This window comes from Mus caroli, unplaced genomic scaffold (assembly GCF_978045245.1).
Source record: "Mus caroli unplaced genomic scaffold, Mus_caroli_1 scaffold_2, whole genome shotgun sequence".
In the NCBI taxonomy this organism is placed as follows: domain Eukaryota; kingdom Metazoa; phylum Chordata; class Mammalia; order Rodentia; family Muridae; genus Mus; species Mus caroli.
Genome location: NW_028227257.1, coordinates 157,912,590 through 157,932,631, shown reverse-complemented (window position 1 = coordinate 157,932,631; position 20,042 = coordinate 157,912,590). Strand labels below are relative to the sequence as shown.

General features: G+C 37.4%; 2 protein-coding genes across 9 annotated transcripts in view; one reads left to right on the top strand and one right to left on the bottom strand.

The window, feature by feature from the left end:
* The window catches only part of Acbd5 (acyl-CoA binding domain containing 5), a 50,871-nt gene extending 35,730 nt beyond the window's left edge, over nt 1–15,141 (top strand). For all 6 annotated transcript variants that reach the window (XM_029471612.2, XM_029471624.2, XM_029471610.2 and 3 more), the window contains 3 exons: nt 6,687–6,728; nt 7,091–7,200; nt 11,560–15,141. In XM_029471612.2, the coding sequence (XP_029327472.1) occupies nt 6,687–6,728; nt 7,091–7,200; nt 11,560–11,572 (165 nt within the window). In that variant the 3' untranslated portion in view covers nt 11,573–15,141. The remainder of the gene's footprint in view (nt 1–6,686; nt 6,729–7,090; nt 7,201–11,559) is intronic.
* Nucleotides 15,142–16,404: 1,263 nt separating this feature from the next.
* Nucleotides 16,405–20,042, bottom strand: part of Mastl (microtubule associated serine/threonine kinase like) — a 66,849-nt gene continuing 63,211 nt past the window's right edge. For all 3 annotated transcript variants that reach the window (XM_085835131.1, XM_085835132.1, XM_085835133.1), the window contains 3 exons: nt 19,362–19,475; nt 18,915–19,016; nt 16,405–17,154 (listed from right to left, as the gene is read on the bottom strand). In XM_085835131.1, the coding sequence (XP_085691257.1) occupies nt 16,997–17,154; nt 18,915–19,016; nt 19,362–19,475 (374 nt within the window). In that variant the 3' untranslated portion in view covers nt 16,405–16,996. The remainder of the gene's footprint in view (nt 17,155–18,914; nt 19,017–19,361; nt 19,476–20,042) is intronic.

Below are 20,042 nucleotides of genomic sequence, written 5' to 3'. Positions count from 1 at the left end.
GTCCAATTTTCTGAGGAACCACCAGACTGATTTCCAGAGTGGTTGTACAAGCTTGCAGTCCCACCAACAATGGAGGAGTGTTCCTCTTTCTCCACATCCTCTCCAGCATCTGTTCTCACCTGAATTTTTGATCTTAGCCATTCTGACTGGTGTGAGGTGGAATCTCAGGGTTGTTTTGATTTGCATTTCCCTGATGATTAAGGATGTTGAACATTTTTTCAGGTGCTTCTCAGCCATTCGAAATTCCTCAGGTGAGAATTCTTTGTTTTGCTCTGAGCCCCATTTTTTAATGGGGTTATTTGATTTACTGGAGTCCACCTCTTTGAGTTCTTTATATTTATTGGATATTAGTCCCCTATCAGATTTAGGATTGGTAAAGATCCTTTCCCAATCTGTGGGTGGCCTTTTTGTCTTATTGACAGTGTCTTTTGCCTTACAGAAGCTTTGCAATTTTATGAGGTCCCATTTGACAATTCTCAATCTTACAGCACAAGCCATTGCTGTTCTATTCAGGAATTTTTACCCTGTGCCTATATCTTCGAGGCTTTCCCCCACTTTCTCCTCTATAAGTTTCAGTGTCTCCGGTTTTATGTGGAGTTCCTTGATCCACTTAGGCTTGACCTTAGTACAAAGAGATAAGAATGGATCAATTAGCATTCTTCTACATGATAACCACCAGTTGTGCCAGCACCATTTGTTGAAAAGGCTGTCCCCCCCCCCCCCCCCCCCCACTGGATGGTTTTAGCTCCCTTGTCAAAGATCAAGTGACCATAGGTGTGTGGGTTCATTTCTGAGTCTTCAGTTCTATTCCATTGGTCTACCTGTCTGTCGCTATACCAGCACCATGGAGTTTTTATCATAATTGTTCTATAGTACAGCTTTAGGTCAGGCATGGTGATTCCACCAGAGATTCTTTTACCATTGAGAAGAGTTTTTGCTATCCTAGGTTTTTTGTTATTCCAGATGAATTTGAAAATTGCCCTTTCTAACTTGTTGAAGAATTGAGTTGGAATTTTGATGGCGATTGCATTGAATCTGTAGATTGCTTTCGGCAAGATAGCCATTTTGACTATATTAATCCTGCCAATCCATGAGCATGGGAGATCTTTCCATCTTCTGAGATCTTCTTTGATTTCTTTCTTCAGAGACTTGAAGTTCTTATCATACAGATCCTTCACTTCCTTAGTTAGAGTCACACCAAAGTATTTTATATTATTTGTGACTATTGTGAAGGGTGTTGTTTCCCTAATTTCTTTCTCAGCCTGTTTATCCTTTGAGTAGAGAAAGGCCACTGATTTGTTTAATTTTATATCCAGCTACTGCACTGAAGCTGTTTATCGGGTTTAGGAGTTCTCTGGTGGAATTTTTAGGGTCACTTATATATACTATCTTATCGTCTGCAAATAGTGATATTTTGACTTTTTCCTTTCTAATATGTATCTATCTTGACCTCCTTTTGTTGTCTAATTGCTCTGGCTAGAACTTAAAGTACTATATTGAATAGGTAAGGAGAAAGTAGGACTAGCCTTGTCTAGTCCCTGATTTTAGTGGGATTGGTTCCAGCTTCTCTCCATTTACTTTAATGTTGGCTACTGGTTTGCTGTAGAGTGCTTTTATCATGTTTAGGTATGGGCCTTGAATTCCTGATCTTTCCAAGACTATTATCATGAATGGGTGTTGGATTTTGTCAGATGCTTTCTTAGCATCTAAGGAGATGATCATGTGTTTTTTGTCTGTGAGTTTGTTTATATAGTGGATTACATTGATGGATTTTCATATATTAAACCATCTCTTCATCCCTGGAATGAAGCCTACTTGGTCATGATGGATGATTGTTTTGATGTGTTCTTGGATTTGGTTAGCAAGAATTTTATTGAGTATTTTTACATTGATATTCATAAGAGAAATTGGTCTGAAGTTCTCTATCTTTGTTGGGTCTTTATGTGGTTTAGGTATCAGAGTAATTGTGGCTTCGTAGAATGAATTGGGTAGAGTACCTTCTGTTTCTATTTTGTGAAATAGTTTGAGAAGAACTGGAATTAGGTCTTCTTTGAAGGTCTGATAGAACTCTGCACTAAACCCATCTGGTTCTAGGCTTTTTTTGGTTGGGAGACTATTGATGACTGCTTTTATTTCTTTAGGGGAATTGGGAGTGTTTAGATTGTTTTTTTTTTTTTTTTTTTTTTTTTTTTTTTTTGGTTTTTCGAGACAGGGTTTCTCTGTGTAGCCCTGGCACTCACTTTGTAGACCAGGCTGGCCTCGAACTCAGAAATCCGCCTGCTTCTGCCTCCTGAGTGCTGGGATTAAAGGCGTGGGCCACCACGCCCGGCTTAGATTGTTAATCTGATCATGATTTAACTTTGGTACCTGGTATCTGTCTAGGAAGTTGTCCATTTCATCCAGGTTTTCCAGTTTTGTTGAGTATAGCCTTTTGTAGAAGGATCTGATGGTGTTTTGGATTTCCTCAGGATCTGTTGTTATGTCTCCCTTTTCATTTCTTATTTTGTTAATTAGAATACTTTCCCCGTGCCCTCTAGTTAGTCTGGCTAAGAGTTTATCTATCTTGTTGATTTTCTCAAAGAACCAGCTCCTGGTTTGGTTGATTCTTTGAATAGTTCTTATTGTTTCCACTTGGTTGATTTCAGCCCTGAGTTTGATTATTTCCTGCTGTCTACTCCTCTTGAGTGAATTTGCTTCCTTCAGTCCTAGAGCAGATTCTAGGCTTGCTGTCAGGCTGCTAATGTATGCTCTCTCTAGTTTCTTTTTGGAGGCACTCAGAGCTATGAGTTTTCTTTTTAGGAATGCTTTCATTGTGTCCCATAAATTTGGGTATGTTGTGACCAAGGTATCATTGAGGAGAATGTTGTTCAATTTCCACGTGAATGTTGGCTTTGTATTATTTATGCTGTTATTGAAGATCAGCCTTAGTCTGTGGTTATCTGATAGGATGCATGGGGTAATTCCAATATTTTTGTATCTGTTGAGGCCTGTTTTGTGACCAATTATATGGTCATTTTGGAGAAGGTGCCATGAGGTGCTGAGAAGGAGGTATATCCTTTTGTTTTAGGATAAAATGTTCTGTAGATATCTGTTAAATCCATTCGTTTCATAACTTGTTAGTTTCACTGTGTCTCTGTTTAATTTCTGTTTCCAGGATCTGTCCATTGATGTGAATTAGGGGTTGAAGTCTCCCACTATTATTGTGTGAGGTGCAATGTGTGCTTTGAGCTTTATTAAAGTTTCTTAATGAATGTGTCTGCCCTTCCATTTGGAGCATATATATTCAGAATTGAGAGTTCATCTTGGAAGATGTTACCTTTGATAAGTATGAAGTTTCCCTCGTCTTTTTTTTGATAACTTTAGGTTGGAAGTCGATTTTATTTGATATTAGAATGGCTACTCCAGCTTGTTTCTTTAGACCATTTGCTCGAAAAATTGTTTTCCAGCCTTTCATTTTGAGGTAGTGTCTGTCTTTTTCCCTGAGATGGGTTTCCTGTAAGCAACAAAATGTTGGGTCCTGTTTGTGTAGCCAGTCTGTTAGGCTATGTCTTTTTATTGGGGAATTGAGTCCATTGATATTAAGAGATATTAAGGAAAAGTAATTGTTGATTCCTATTATTTCTGTTGTTAGAGTTGGCATTCTGTTCTTGTGGCTGTTTTTAAGGTTTATTGAAGGATTACTTTCTTGCTTTTTCTAGGGCCTAGTTTCCGTCCTTGTATTGTGTTTTTCCGTTATTATTCTTTGAAGGGCTGGATTCGTGGAAAGATATTGTGGGAATTTGGTTTTGTCATGGAATACTTTGATTTCTCCATCTATGGTGATTGAGAGTTGTGCTGGGTATAGTAGCCTGGGCTGGTATTTGTGTTCTTTTAGTTTCTCTGGCCTTCATAGTGAGAAGTCTGGTGTAATTATGATAGGCCTGCCTTTTTATGTTACTTGACCCTTTTCCCTTACTGCTTTTAATATTCTGCCTTTATTTAGTGCATTTGTTGTTTTGATTATTATGTGTCAGGAGGAATTTCTTTTCTGGTCCAGTCTATTTGAAGTTCTGTAGGTTTCTTGTATGTTCATGGGTATCTCTTACTTTAGGTATGGGAAGTTTTCTTCTATAATTTTGTTGAAGATATTTGCTGGCCCTTTAAGTTGAAAATCTTCATTTTCATCTACTCCTATTATCCATTGGTTTGGTCTTCTCATTGTGTCCTGGATTTCCTGGATGTTTTGACTTAGGATCTTTTTGCATTTTGCATTTTCTTTGATTGCTATGTCTATGTTTTCTCTTCTCTCTTCCATCTCTTGTTTTCTGTTGCTGATGCTCACATCTATGGTTCCTGATTTCTTTCCTAGGGTTTCTATCTCCAGAGTTGTCTCCTTTTGGGTTTTCTTTGTTTCTACTTCCATTTTTAGATCCTGGATGGTTCTTTTCAATTCCATCACCTGTTTGGTAGTGTTTTCCTGTAACTCTCTAAGGGATTTTTGTGTTTCCTCGTTAAAGGTTTCTAGCTGTTCACCTGTGTTTTCCTGTATTTCCTTCTTAAAGTCCCCTATCATCATCATGAGAAGTTACTATAGATCCATGTCTTGTGTGATGGTGTATCCATGACTTGCTATGGTGGGAAAGTTTGGTTCTGATGATGCCAAGTAATCTTGGTTTCTGTTGCCTCTGTTCTTACACTTGCCTCCTGCCATCTGATTATCTCAAGTGCTTGTTGCCCTCAATATATCTGATTGGAGTCTGGCCTTCCTATAATCCCAGTTGAATCAGAACTCCTCAGAGTCCAGTTTTCTCTGTGATCCTTTGATTGTAGGCTCCTGTGAACCTGAGATTCTGGGTGTGCCAGAGTTCTTGGCAGTCAAGCTCCTCTAAGACCCTGAAATACTGGTGTGATCCAGCTCCTGTTATCCTAGGATCTTGTTGTCCTAAGATCCTGGATGTGTTATAGTTCCTGGAAGTGGTGTCAACTTTGAGGACTGTTGAGGTGTCTGGTCAGTGATTCTAAGATTGTGTGGAGAGTCCTCTAGGGACTGTGGGGGTGTCTGCTGACTCTGCGCCCAAGTGACCTGGTGCTGGTGCCGACCAGAAGCGGAATAATGTTTTTATTTATTTATTTTTTTTAAAAAAGATTTATTTATTTATTATATGTAAGTACACTGTAGCTGTCTTCAGACACTCCAGAAGAGGGCGCCAGATCTCGTTATGGATGGTTGTGAGCCACCATGTGGTTGCTGGGATTTGAACTCTGGACCTTCGGAAGAGCAGTCGGGTGCTCTTACCCACTGAGCCATCTCACCAGCCGGGAATAATGTTTTTAATACATAAACTAAGAGAACTTGTCTTTGAAATGAGAGCTAAATTGAAATCTCAATTTCCTAAATTAGTTGAAATTTTTTGCTTAATTTAGATTATATCTCGTAGTGATATGGAATATAGTTTGTTTCTCACAAGTACATATTGTGGGTTCTCAGAGACAGCATGAGAATTGCTTATGGTCATTTGATTAATATTAAGGCCGCTGCAGCACGATGGAGGCGCACACCTTTAATCCCAGTACTTGAGAGGCAGAGGCAGGTGGATTTCTGAGTTCAAGGCCAGTCTGGTCTACAGAGTGAGTTCCAGGTCAGCTGGGACTGCACAGAGAAACCATGTCTCGGAAAACAAAACAAAACAAAACAACAACAAAAACACTTAAGGCTGCAATTTTCAAACATGCTTACAAATTGATGGTATGTATGGAATGCAGATTAAGCAAAGTTAAAGAGTTGATAAGGCTAAAAGAAGAATTCAGATAAAAATAGTATAAATATATGGAATTATATATACATATAAAAATGAAAATGTGTAAAGATTAAATAAATAATTTCAAAAGGAACTTAGAAATAGTGTCTCATATACCCCTGATGCGCTCAGTGTAGTCAAGGATGGCTTTAACCATTGGATCCTCCAGTCTTTATCTCTGAGCTCAGGCTTACAGGTGAACTAGCTCTTGGTTTATGTGCTTCTGGGAATTAAATACAAGTGGTTTGTACAGTTTTAAGAAAGAACTTTACCAATTGAACTATATCTTGAATATCGATTTGAAGTTTTATTTTTATAATTTCATATAATTTTAAGTATATAAACAATATAAGTTATTTGCATACCTCACAGGTTTAGGGACCACACTGGCCCTACAACTCCCAATGTAACTGGGCATGAACTTCTGATTCTCTTTGCCTCCTCCTCCTCAACACTGAGATTACAGACATGACCCAGCCTGTCTTACATCCATCCCCTACCCCCAACACATGTGGTCAGTGTAATAAAGCTTTAGTGTAAGCAAAATTCAGCAGAAAATGAGAGAACAAGAAAACAAATCTTTCATATTTAAAAAAAATTGGAACTAGAAAAATGTTATATGGAGCTATTGCTGTAGCTTAGCTGGTAGAATGCTTGCTTGCCTAGCATGCATGAGACCTTGGGGTTTGATTACCAGTACTGCATTAAATCAGGTGTGTGTGTGTGTGTGTGTGGTGTGGAATAGCACAGGGAGGCAGGGAGGGTTAGAAGTTCACATTGAGTTATATTGGGAGTTGTAGGGCCAGCCTGGGTTAGAGACCCTTTCTTAAAATAGTCACAAATAAAAAAATCCAGCATTACATATTTTTTCATTCTGTCAAAGCTTTTTCTTTTTGTTTGTATTTCAAGGCAAAATTATCTTTGCAGACAAGTAATCAGCCCTCCTCACAGGTAAGAGTTGTAAATAAATTATAAGACATTTATTTTTTATGAGACACTTGAGTCATTAAATATGAAATCTTCCCATTAGAGCGTTGAAGCTAGAAATATATTTGGAGTTGTGGCTCTTTGGCTTGTGCCCATTTTTTCCCTTGAGAGTGTTTTAATTTATTCTGTAATATACTTATTTCCCATAGTAAAAACATTGGATGTTTACTTAAGTCTTAGAAGTCTACTTACCGAGCAAAGAATAATCTATCAGAGGAGAGATTTTTTTACTAGTTTTATTTGTTTGAATTATATATTAAGAATGTCTTTAGGTTTTTCCATGTGGTATTTAAGAGATGAATGACAAACTTATTTTATTTTCTCAGAGACCAGCCTGGTGGCCCTTTGAGATGTCCCCTGGTGCATTAGCTTTTGCTATTATATGGCCTTTTATTGCTCAGTGGTTGGCACATTTGTATCATCAAAGAAGGAGAAGGTAATACTCTAGTTTTCTACTTGAAATAGTGTATGCAGTCTTATAACTTATAGTAGACATAATTTGCAGTGGTAATTAAAGAGATAGGTCCATTTTATAGATGCATTGTCATTGTGAATATCTGCTGATCCTGACACCAAAACTACCTTGGAAAAGATATCTGTGTATTTCTAGGTACTTGTAAAAGATAAGACATTTTTTCACTCAAGTATGTGATGGATTTGTAGCACCTTTAATTTATGTAACATGACAATGTCTTATATGCTTTTTAAATTTTAAGACTAATGAAAATATGCTTTTAAAGGCTGTTTATTTAGAAATAGCTTTAATAGAATTTCAAAAGCAGCAGTCATTGTCTTGGTAGCACTTGTACCTTTATAATTTCTCCATATGTGTGCTCTTTGAAGATACAGACATTAACTTAAATCACTTCTACAATACGTGTATTTTACGTGAGTTTCATCCCCCCTTTTTTCCTTTTTTTTTGTTTGTTTTTAGGTTTTTTGTTGTTGTTGTTTTGTTTTCTGAGACAGGGTTTCTCTGAATAACAGCCCTGGTTGTCTTGGAATGCATTTTATAGACCAGCCTCAAATTCACAGAGATCCACCTGCTTCTGTTGCCTCAGTTCTGGGAGTAAAGGCATGGACCACTATACCCTGCTCAAACCCACTTTTTATTTTTAATTTTTAATTTTATTTGGAGTATATTAGGTGCAGAACCCCAGGGACTCATATAGACAAACAGTCTACCATTGAGATGTACCTTCTAGCCTTCCCCAAACTTCTTTTCATGCTTCTTTTGTAGAAAGCCAGCAGTTAGGGTTATGGAGATAGCTCAGTTGCGCAGCAAGCATCAGTTCAATTTTCAGTAACATAGAACAGAGCTGGGCATGGCTGCACATTTGTAATATCAATGGTAAGGAGGCTGATACAGGCCCACCAGGGGCCAGCCAGCCTGGCCTACTTGAGTTTCACCGCCCCCCTTTAAAATAATGGTCCGCAATCCTCCTAATGCCGTGACCTTTTAATACAGTTCTCCCCAACCATAACATTATTTTTGTTGCTACGTCATAACTGTACTTTTACTGCTGTCATAAATCTTAATATAAATATCTGTATTTTCTGATGGACTTAAGGCAACTCCTGTGAAAGGGTTAGTCGAGCCTAAAATTGTTGCGACCCACAGGTTGAGAAACTCTGTTCTAAACCATGGATAGTCACTAAGGCAGCAATTCTCAATCTGCCACAGCATTAGGAAGGTCGAGAGAACGAGTACTCTAAAAATGACACCTGATGTGCACCTACACACACATGAACACATACACACATGCAACTCCCCTCCAAACACATGCACATACATATACAGAAAATATAGAAAATGAAACTAGTTGAGAAGTTTGACACAGAACAATAATAATTTTTATTTAACAATGAAGCAGCTTATCACATCCTGAGGGGTTAAGAAACAAGTGACATATCCAGACATGATAATCCATGCCTGTAATCTCAGCACTTGTGGGGTGGGCACAGGAGGAGCAGGAGTGCCAGGCTAGCCAGCTACATAAGGAAGAAAAATTGTTTTAGTAGTTAATAGAAAATTGGGCTTTTTTGTTTACTCTTTGTGTTCTTTATTTTTTGAGCTTGAGTTTCAGTCTTAGCCTAGGCTTGAGCACAGGCTAGCTATGAATTTGTAGTAGCCTTAGCCTCCCAAGTGCTAGGATGATAGGCCTGTACCACCAGACTCCTTTGAAAACTGGAGTAGTTCAGTAATTCATTTGCTTTAGTATATCACTGCTAGCACCAGTCTAGTAACGGAGGCTTACCGTTTCTTCTAAGTGTTCCTTTAGTTGTTCAGAGATAGAGAAACAATACTAAAGCTTTCTGCCTTACTGAGTTTTTCATGTTAAGCTGTCCTTCCAATGCAGATTGTTCAGTACAGTGTGTTTTAGTGAGGTATGTTTAAATACAGTTTGTGTACGTATGTGGCAGATGATCCTAGGAGGGAGGCAGGGCTAAGTTTGATAAGGAAATGAGTTGTAAGCCTGAGGGGATTTATGTACCTTAACCTGGCTTTTTTTTCCTAATTTTTATTTTATTGAAAATAGATTAATTTTTCATACATTATATCCTGATTATAGTTTCTCCTCCTTCTAATCCTCCCATTTCCTCTCAACCTCCCCTCCCTATGGATCCACTCCCTTTCTGCCTCTCATTAGAAAAGAACAGGTTTCTAAGAGATAATACCCAAATAGGACAAAATAAAATAAAATAAGTGAAACAACAACAAAAAAATGATCATATTGAAGTTGACATGGCAACTCAACAGGAGGAAGAGTCCCTAAAGCAGACACAAGAGTCAGTGACCCACTCATTGTCATTCAGGAGTCCCATAAAAAAGCTAAGTGAAAGCACCAGAGGACCTGGTGCAGGCCCATGCAGACCCTGTGCTTGCTGCTTCAGTCTGAGCTCACTTTGCTTAGTTGATTCATAGGGCTTTTTTCTTCTGGTGATCCCTGTCCCTTGTAGCTCTTACGGTTTTTCTGCCTTCTGCTCTTCTTCCACAGCATTCCTTGAGGTCTGAGAGAGGAGGGGTTGATGGAGACCTCCAATATAGAGTCTCTGAATTATGACTGGCTGTGGGTCTTTGCATCTGTTCCAATCTGCTGCCAGTGGGAAGCCTCTCTGATGATGACTAGATAAGGCACTGAGCTATTAGTGTAGCAGAATCATTGGGAATCGTTATATTGATTTTTTTCCTCTGTAGACGAGTTGTAGTGTGTGGTTTTACCCTAGGCTTCTGAGCTAACTAGTCTCTTGTTCTTGGTTACCCAATCAGAGTCAGGTGTGCATTCTTTAAGGAGTAGGCCTTAGATCAAATTGGACATTGGTTACCTATTCCCCAATATTCTGTCTTGCCATTGCTCTAGATCCCTAGCCCCAAATAGGGAACAGATCTAAACAGAGAATTTCTCAAGAGGAATCTCAAATGAACGAGGAACAAATAAATGTTCAACATCCTTAGCCATCACAGAATTGCAAATCAAAACTACTTTGAGATTCTATTTTACACTTGACAAGATAGCTAAGATCAGGGATGTAAGTGGCAGCTCATGTTGGCAAGAATATGGAGCAAGAAGAATACTCCTTCATTGTTGGTGGGAGTGCAAATTTGTACTCATTTGTAGACACTTAGTGCTATGAACTTGCCTCTTAGAACCACTTGCACTGTATCTTGTAAGTTTGGTATGTTGTGCCTTTATTTTTGTTGAATTCTATAAAGTAAAATTCTTTTTTTCTGTCTTGCCCCCCCCCCGCCCTTTTTTAATTGAATAGAAAGTTGTTCAGTTTCAATGAGCGTGTAAGCTTTCTGTTGTTGATATCCAGATTTAATCTGATAGGAAACATGGAGTTATTTCAATTAATTTTTTTGTATCTGTTGAGACTTGTTTTATGTCTGAGTATGTGGATAGTTTTGGAGGGAGTTCTGTGAGGTGTTGAGAAGGTATAGTCTTTTGTGTTTGGTTGAAATGATCTGTAAATATCTGTTAGGTCCATTTGGTTTATAACATGTTAGCTCCAGTATTTCTGTTAGTTTAGTAGTTCTGTTAAGTATGTATGACCTGCTGACCACTGATGAAAGTTGGCTATTGAAGTCTCCCAATATAAGTGTGTGTGTCAATATGTGATTTTAAACTATAGTGGTTTTCTTTTGTTATTTTCTGTTTGTTTTTACAAATGTGAATGCCCTTGTATTTGGGGCATAGATATTAAGAATTGAAATGTCATCTTGGATTTTTCTTTTGATGAGTATTTAGTGTCCTCACCCATCTTTTCTGATTAGTTTTAGTTTGAAGTCTATTTTAGTAGATATTAAAGTGGCTACCCCACTTGCTTCTTTGGTTTGTTTGCTTTGAACATCTTTTTCCACCCCTTTACTCAGAAGTAATGGCTATCATTGATGTTAAGGTGTGTTTGATCCTGTTTCTGCATTCATTTGTTAGTCTGTGTCTCTTTTCATTTGAGACCATTAATATTGAGAGATATCAATGATTAATGATTGTTGATACTTCTTATTTTGTTGTTGTTGGTTGTTTATGTTGTTGGTGTGTTTCCCTTCTTTTGATTTTGCTAGTATGCAATTATTTATGAATAAATACAATTGATCATCTGACTACCTGCAATTACATCCCCCCCCCCAAAGTTAAGTCACATGAAGTAACCTTAAATGATTTGTAGTTTTACAGTGTTATTATAAATTTGAATGCTGTGTTTTGTCCATGAAATTCTTTGGTATGAATGTGCTTCATATTCAGGTTACATTTATACTTACAGGAAATTGGTTTTTACTTTCTTTTTAAAGAAAACTAAATTGAAGAAATGGCTTTTTACTCAAGAAGAACTGCTGGGCCTGGATGACCTAAGAGATGGACTGGAAATGAAGTGGAATTCAGAAGAAAATCTCAGTTTTGATGATTCCGTTTCTTTTTTGTCCAGTAGTTTGGTTTATATGCATAAATATTCTTTGCACTACACAAATGGTAACATTTTAAAGACTAATATTGCTGATACTTGAAAAATCAATGTCAACTAGATTATAAGTAGCATCCATAGACTTACTCTTTTTGAGCTTGAAGGACTAAATTATTAATTATTGTTCAGTAATGATCACCTAATTTTTTCCCATAAGAATTATAAGCTGCATTTCTAAGGCATAGCTCCAATTATGAGATAAAATTTATACTTTTTACTTTTCTAAATTAAACACAAGAAAGAATGCAAAAACAAAAGTGATTTTTTAAATGAGGTTAAAACGATTTTGTATCAGTCACTGAACTGTCAGCTTCATAGCAGAAAACTGACGGAAGAATCCTCTACATGCGTTGTGGTCTGCACAGAAGACTGGGCTTTATTTAGTGGCTTGATTTCCCTGGCTTGCTCAGGGGAGCTCAGAAAATCATCGTCCTGGTACTGTGCTTACTGTTTACAAATGATTCACTGAACAGACTTAACTTGATGATGGAAATGAAGAATAGGCCTAATGTAGGTGTAAACGTGTATTCCAACTCTAGACATGGCTAATCAGATTTTAATTTAATCATACACATATAATCCTTTGTAACCACTTTTCTTTTAAGTGAGGATATCTACTGTCTGCGTCATAGGGTGCTTTGCAATAAAATGAAAACTTATTTATACTGTTTTTACTAAGGTAACAAAAGCATGAAAATCCTTTTTTCTGCAAGTGTAAACAACAGTCTGGATTCTTAACTTCTTAGTGCCTCAGTTTTCCTTTGGGGTATACTTCACAAGGTATCAGAAGTACTTTCAGTCTACAGGTCTCCATGTCCACATAACTAAGGAATGCCTAACTGATGGAAACTTAAGTTCCTTCTAGCCATTAAAACAGAAAGAAGATTAATTTAGATCCTGGAACACTGTGTTTGAAAAATAATCTTGTGTACTTTCTCAAACCTGTGCTCAGTAATATACTTTATGCTTTGAAGATTTAATTTAAAAACTTTATAGCAAATCCTTTTTTGCTTTTCCTTTTGAGACAGAGTTTTGGTAGCTCCTACCAGCTTCCAATTCTCTATGTAGCTGAAGATGACCTTGAATACCTGATGTTCCCGTCTCTACTTCTTTTCAGCTTCTGGGACCACAGGCATGTACCACCATGGCCAGCTTTAGAGAGTAAAACATTTTAATTTGTTCTTGATTTGTATGATGTTAGCATTACGTGTTGAATATTTTGAGTAAGAAGAAAAGAATCCATCTTCAGAATATAGGGTTGTTCTTTGGGAAAAAGAGTATAAGAACATAATTTCTTTGTCCTAGATTTTACAAATTTTTCAAAACTGTAACTTTATTTTAAACTTGTGTATCACAATTTGGTTGATATGCCTAAAATGATCTACTGGCTTTTGTTTATGATTAAAAAACCTCAAATCTATCTTCTACTTTTTAAAAGGAAGAAAAAAAAAGCAAATAACTGAATTATAGAAAACTTTAGACCTGTGACTTTTTTGTTTTAAATTACAAAAGAGGTTGGTATGATAAAGTGATGGCTTTTTTTCTTATATAAATAGAATGCAAATCAAAGATATAACCAGTGTGATTCATTGCAAGTAGTCAAGTGTAACTAACTCCTAAGGGCAACCATTTGTATCTTATATATCAGAATTACTTTATAGTTTGAAAGCACTTTGCACACATTTCCTGTATATAAAGGATGTAATTACAGGACATAGTGGTAATGCATTAAAACATGAACCTCATTTTAGAAATCGACAGCTATCGTATTTTTTTAATGATCAGCTTTTCTGTTTATTGTAAAACTAAGTTAAAAAATAAAAGGTTAATGAGAAATGAAATGTTAACTGTATTGATTGTGTACAAAGCTAAAGCAAGAACAAACAGTGGTTCATATACAGTAATCTTAAATGGCAGGCAGGAGATACAACTGTCCCAAATCCCAAGCATGTGATTCCAGAGGTTCAATTCCGGGTAACATGCAAAAAGATAAGTTCATGAGACTAAATAAAGGCATATTATTATATATAACTTAGAACAAACAATAAAAAACCAAGAGATAGGGTTTTACTATGTAGCTTAGACTAGCTTTAGACTTGAAGCAATCCTCTTGCCTCAGCCTATGAAGGACAAAAGAGAATCATTTTAAGTTTCAACAGATGTGAAGCTGAGAATGTAAAAGGTATAGAATAAAGTGCTGTCTCTTGGCTCATACTAGAGCTGTCTTCAGTGAAGGAGAATTTATACCTACCTATATACAAAAGGATAGAGATGATTTCCTAGTGTTTGCTATTTCAAATCGCCTTTAGCCCAAACAATGTTTATGTGAAAGAGGCGTGGTGAGGGTGGCATTCTTATTTCTTTAGACGAGTTGATTTCTGTGGGGAAATCTCATTGTTCAGGGTTTCTCTGTGTGGCCCTGGCTGTCCTGGAACTCACTTTGTAGACCAGGCTGGCCTCGAACTCAGAAATCCGCCTGCCTCTGCCTCCCGAGTGCTGGGATTAAAGGCGTGCACCACCATGCCCCGCCCACAGAAACTTTTAAGACAAGAAATAAGTCCTATGCAGTAATGTTTTAAGTTTTAATGTTTTTGTGTATGTCCATGCCACAGCACATGTATAGATATCAAAAAACAACTTGCAGCCCTCTCCTCTCACTGTGTGGTTCCTGGAGCTTGAACTCAGGTGGCTGAGATTGTTAGCAGGCACCCTTTAGCCGCTGAACCACTTGCTGGCCCTAGTTCTTGTTTTACTACTAATTCATGCATATACCATTAAGCCACCTGAATTCGTAAATAATCTATATTAGTTATTTTTTCTATCGCTATGATTAAGACAACATGACCAAGGCAACTTATTAAATAATTAGGGGCTGTTGAGATGGCTTAGTGGTTAAGAGCACTGGTTATTTCTCCAGAGGACCTGGGTTCAATTCCCAGCATCCACAAGGCAGCTCACCATTGTCTCTAACTCCAGCTCCAGAAGTTCTGACATCTTCACAAGTATACACATCCAGGCAAAACACCAGTGCACATTAACAAACAAATATGCCAGGCAGGGATAGTGCACACTATTATTTGCAGCACTCCAGACTCAAAAGGCAGACAATCTGGTCTATAGGACAATCAGGGCTATACAAACAAACCCTGTCTTGAAAAACAAAGAGCGCACTAAGTTTAGAAACTTCAATGTTCACCTACAGTGACACATCTAATCCTTCCTAAACAGTTCCACCAACCAGGGACCAAGTATTCAAACCTGAGCTTGGCAGTGGGGGAGGGCACTGTCATTCAGTCACACAAAGAAACAACACTGTTGCAATGTAGGATAAATAATCTTGAAAGGAGAAATAATTTTTTTTTTTAAGTTACATTCTGTACAAATAAAAGAAAATGGAACATAAATGTGCAAACTGTTTATGATTCACTCTGTGGAAACAGGGAAAGTAGAAAAAAGCATTTTACAAAAAATATACATGGTGTCTTCCTTTTCTTCTGTATCCTTACACATAGCACATTGTTTCCCTGCTTATTCAGCCATCCATTTACAATACTTTCCTGACTATGTCAGTTTTATATTTATGTAGACCCAGGCAGGCCAGGACCTCTCAATAATCCACAGCAGAATTTAATTTTACTATAACCAATTGTCCAATGATTTAAGAAGCCATTAGGGGTTTACTTCTGCAGACTCATTTTTACCCCACAGCTGGGGTCCAGTGCTCTCATATCATAGGCCAGGAATCTTGAATCCCAGGTTTGTTTCTTTGTTTTTTTTTTTTTTTTTTTGTTTTGTTTTTGTTTTTTTGGTTTTTCCAGGTTTGTTTCTTATATGGTTCTGCTTATTCTAATTCTACAAAGTAACTAATATTTGTGTGTTAGTGGGGATTGAACACAAGGTTTTTTGCACACTAAGCAATTGCTACCTCCAGCCTCCAGCATCTTAGTGCTCACTTTTAACCTGCCCATGTTTCAGTTTGGCACTACAACCATTTAGCCATTATTTGATTCCAAAGGCTTTTTTCTTTCTAGTACTTGAAAACACTCTGAGAGGATGGTTGAGTTAATAGAATAGAATTATGCTGTTACCTGAAAGTGAGTCATAGTAAGTGAAGTTGTAAATATATTTTGAATATTTTTAGTAGGAAAGGTGACTGGAACAATAAGTAGTCGTTACTAAAATAAGTAAAGATTCAATACTCAGCACTGAGTATGCATCTTTGCAAATGACATTCTGTATAGCCTGTGACTAGGTGTTAATGAAACCACTATGGCCAGTATCACAAGGGCATTAGTAAAATCTTACCCATGACACATATAAATCTTAATTTTCCTCTTCTAGAGAAATATTGAAAGTCTCAACTAGTTTAAGATAAGACTTGTGAGCTGAGTTTTAGTACATATTCTTTGAAAGAATGATACTGAAACCACTAATTACAGTTACATTTTGTAAGTAAAAGAAATTATTACTATTTTCTCTCATGATGTTTGAAACGATATGACATAAAGTATAAATTTCTCTATTAAAAGTGAACAAGCTATTAAAACCACCCAATCTTTCCACTACCCATTTAAAGAAGCAGGAATTGTAGAGGGAAGCAACAAGAGCATTCAAGGCAGTGAGACTCTATCACTAGTAAGGTGAGCTAGAACCTCAGTTCTTTTGACTAGTCCACACCCTGCGGAGACATACTGCTTAGTAATATAGTCCTGGCTGGCCTTAGTCTTCAAGTTGCAGACATACTCCTGTGTTGCATCTGCTCCTGAAAACTGGGGACCCCCACCATCATGTCTGGCTCACATGGTTTTCAGACCTGTTTGTCTCATATGACAGCCCCAAGAACAGCTTTGCATGGAACCATGTGCAAATAAATTCAATTTAAATGAACTAGTCCTTTTTTGTTTGATATTAACCCCCAAGTGAACAGCATTAAAATCAGCAGATAAAGATAAGCTTATGGCTCACTCCCTCTATTTAGAGTGGTAGTGTTTTAGTTTATTGATACTTTGCTCTTCATAAAGTGCAGTGAATAAATAATATGAAAAAGCTATTATGGTTTATATAAGGTTCTAAGGTAAAGATTAATTACTGATTATATTGCTTATAGTATTTTAATTCTGTAAAAACTGTTGTACTTAGTAATTAAAAGCTGTTCAGTCTGGGTAAAATAATGACTTTTATCCCATTTAGACCATCTAGTATGAAGTAGCATATTATTGTAAAACTTAATTCTATATCACAAGTTAGGTAAAAATGACACGCATGTGCTACAGACTAAACCCAGATATGGTCAGATGTTGAGCATTATTTCTGGCTTCAAAATAGGATGTGTCTGTTTCGTCGTCTGGTTGGGGTACGAAAGGCATAGTCTGATGCTGCACATTTTCCCAGTCCACTTCACTGAAGAGAGGATGCTGTTTTAGTTCTTAAGAGGGAAATATATAAAAAACAACCAAAATCAGAAAATGATACCATTACTTAAGCTCTGCTCCCAGGAATTAAAAAGAGAGTATCTTATATGTATCCTACTTTAATATGCCACTCAATGACATTTGTTTAATGTGTGTCTCCCTAGTAAGCTATATACTTTATTTATAGCATCATTTTGCACATTGCCTGGTGTATTATATTTAAGTGAGCGGGTGGATGGATGTTGTACAAGTGCATCTTTCTTGATGCCAGCATCTTCTCACACAGTCCCTCACTTGAACATGGTTTGGCTTGCTTTTTCCCTGCTTCTGTAGCTCATGATTAATGCTCCAGGTCTCATTCACCTCCTCAACCACCTGTCAAGCCATGGCAATCTCTAAGCACCGTCTATTGCCCTACAACCTAGATATGACGTCTGTCTTTCACTCTGCCGTCTACATCTTTCTTCATGCACATTCTACATCTATTGATGATGAGTCATTGTATGGAGAACTTACTGTCCTTTTGCTTTGGTCTTTTTGTTTGTTGTACAGTGTGAAATAAGGGTTCACACTGTAGCCGGACAGTGGTGGTACACGCCTTTAATCCCAGGACTCGGAAGGCAGAGGCAGGTGGATTTCTGAGTTCGGGGCCAGCCTTGTCCACAGAGTGAGTTCCAGGACAGCCAGGGCTACACAGAGAAACCCTATCTTGAAAAAAACCAAAAAACCAACCCCCACCCCCCCAAATGAAACAAACAAACAAACAAAAAAAGGTTCCGCTCTGTAGCCTGTGTAGCTCAAGCTGAATGTTTGTACAATTTTCTTAGCCTCTCAAGTGCTGGCTTTCCAGGCATGGTCTTTGATGACAGCTCTTACACGGTCTCTCCAAGTCTCTGACTTACTTGATTCCACTGACTTCATCTTTAGAATTTAGTAGTTAGCATTATGTATCTAGGGTATTTCCATCACAGTACACCTCTGTTTATAAGATGTCAGACTCTTCGTTTTTTGTTTATTTTGACACAGAGTCTTTATGTAGTCCTTCCTGTTTTGGAATAGCCTCTCTGTAGACCTATTGAGGTTGGCTTCATGCTGCCTGTCATGCCCAGGTCCTCTTTATATTTTTACTACTTTTACCTACCAAAATGAAAACATGTTCACTGGCTGGACTAGACTGTGGTAGTTGCTAAAAATAAGCATTTCTTTTTTGGATCCTTCACCATTTCTTCTTTGCAGTGCTGGTGATTGAGTGCAAGGCCTGGCACATTCTGTGCAAGTGTCTACTGTGGGGCTACATCTCCTCTTCATGTTTTTTTGGACAGGCTTTTATTTTATTTTATTTACTTTGGAGCCTAGACTGGCTTTGAACTCACGGCAATTCTTCTGTGTGCTAGGATTATAGGCATGAGCCACCAAGTCTATCTTTCAGTCCTTTACCTTTAAAGGCAACAGTATAAATGCTAGTAAATAAAGAACTGACAAGTCAGTAAGAAAATCCAAGACTGTTTCTACTTTTAAGGACAATATTGGAAGATGACTAATGATTGTAGTGGGAATATTGATTTAGGAGATTTAAATTTCTTTAAAAGAAATGATATAATATTGTTTCTGGTGCCTTAGGGAGTTACAAAATTCAGTGTGTGAGTTGCAACTACACTGGGTTGAGTTTTAAATTAAAATACACATATATAAATGCATATCTATAGGAACTATCATTTTATCACTAAGCAGTCAAATTAGCAAGTGTAAAGTAGGTCACTGACAACACCCTTACCTCTCATTCCAGCTCTCTTTGAATCATCAATGGTTAAAAGCATGTCCATTGCACTTTGAGCATTCTCAGATAGCTTTTCTTCGCCTTCTGGCCATGGGATATCTACGAGTACAAACATGCAAGTCAAGTTGTTTGATGTTACCTAGAGATGCTGCACTTGGGTATGGTGTGTCTTATTTTCTGCAACTCTTGAAGAGATCAATGCCTTTCTGGCATATCTTACTTTCTTCTGAATGCCTTTCTTTCTCTTCCCCTCTGACCCCGTGGTTAACTCTATATTAAAATGCCTTTATTAAACAGATTTTAAGATCATTCTCAACTAATAGGGATAAATGACTTTCTTTCTCCTATGGATGCAATTAAAGGTCTTGTGTATGCTAAACAAGTCCTCTGCCATTGAGCTACATCCTCTGAATCTATCCTACTAGAAAACATAAAAAGAATCACCTCTTTTTAAAATATTCTGGAATACTTGTTGTGGTGTTTCATCATTGAATGGGGGAATCCCTGTCAGAAATTCGAACAGGCAAACTCCAAGAGCCCACCAGTCTACTGCAGGACCTGGAATGTAAAAGGAGTTAGGTTGAATTTGCAAGCATTTTATACAAGTAATTTATAACAGAAACATCAGTATATTGATGCTTGAGCCATCAAGGCCTTCTTGCTTTAGGGCTTTCTTCGGTTTCTATACAGTTACAAAAACTCAAATTACCTTCATTCAGCCAATAACCATCGCCTTAGCTTTCCAGAGGTTTAGATTAGCAATACTTTTCAAGGCCATTTTTTGATAGGTTAATAAATTCTGATAGTTTGAATATCTGAATTCTAAATCTTAAAGAGCAATGAAGGAGTATATTTCAGAAAATATTAAGTCAAGAAATGACAACAAAGAAAGACAATGGTGGGGGGGCTGGAGAGGAGGTTCAGTGGTTAAGAGCATTGACTGCTCTTCCGAAGGTTCCGAGTTCAAATCCCAACAATCACATGGTGACTCACAAACACCTGAAATGAGATTTGATGCCCTCTTCTGGTGTGTCTGAAGACAGCTACAGTGTACTTACATATAATAATGATGGCTCACAACCATCTGTACAGCTACAGTGTACTCATATACATAAAATAAAATAT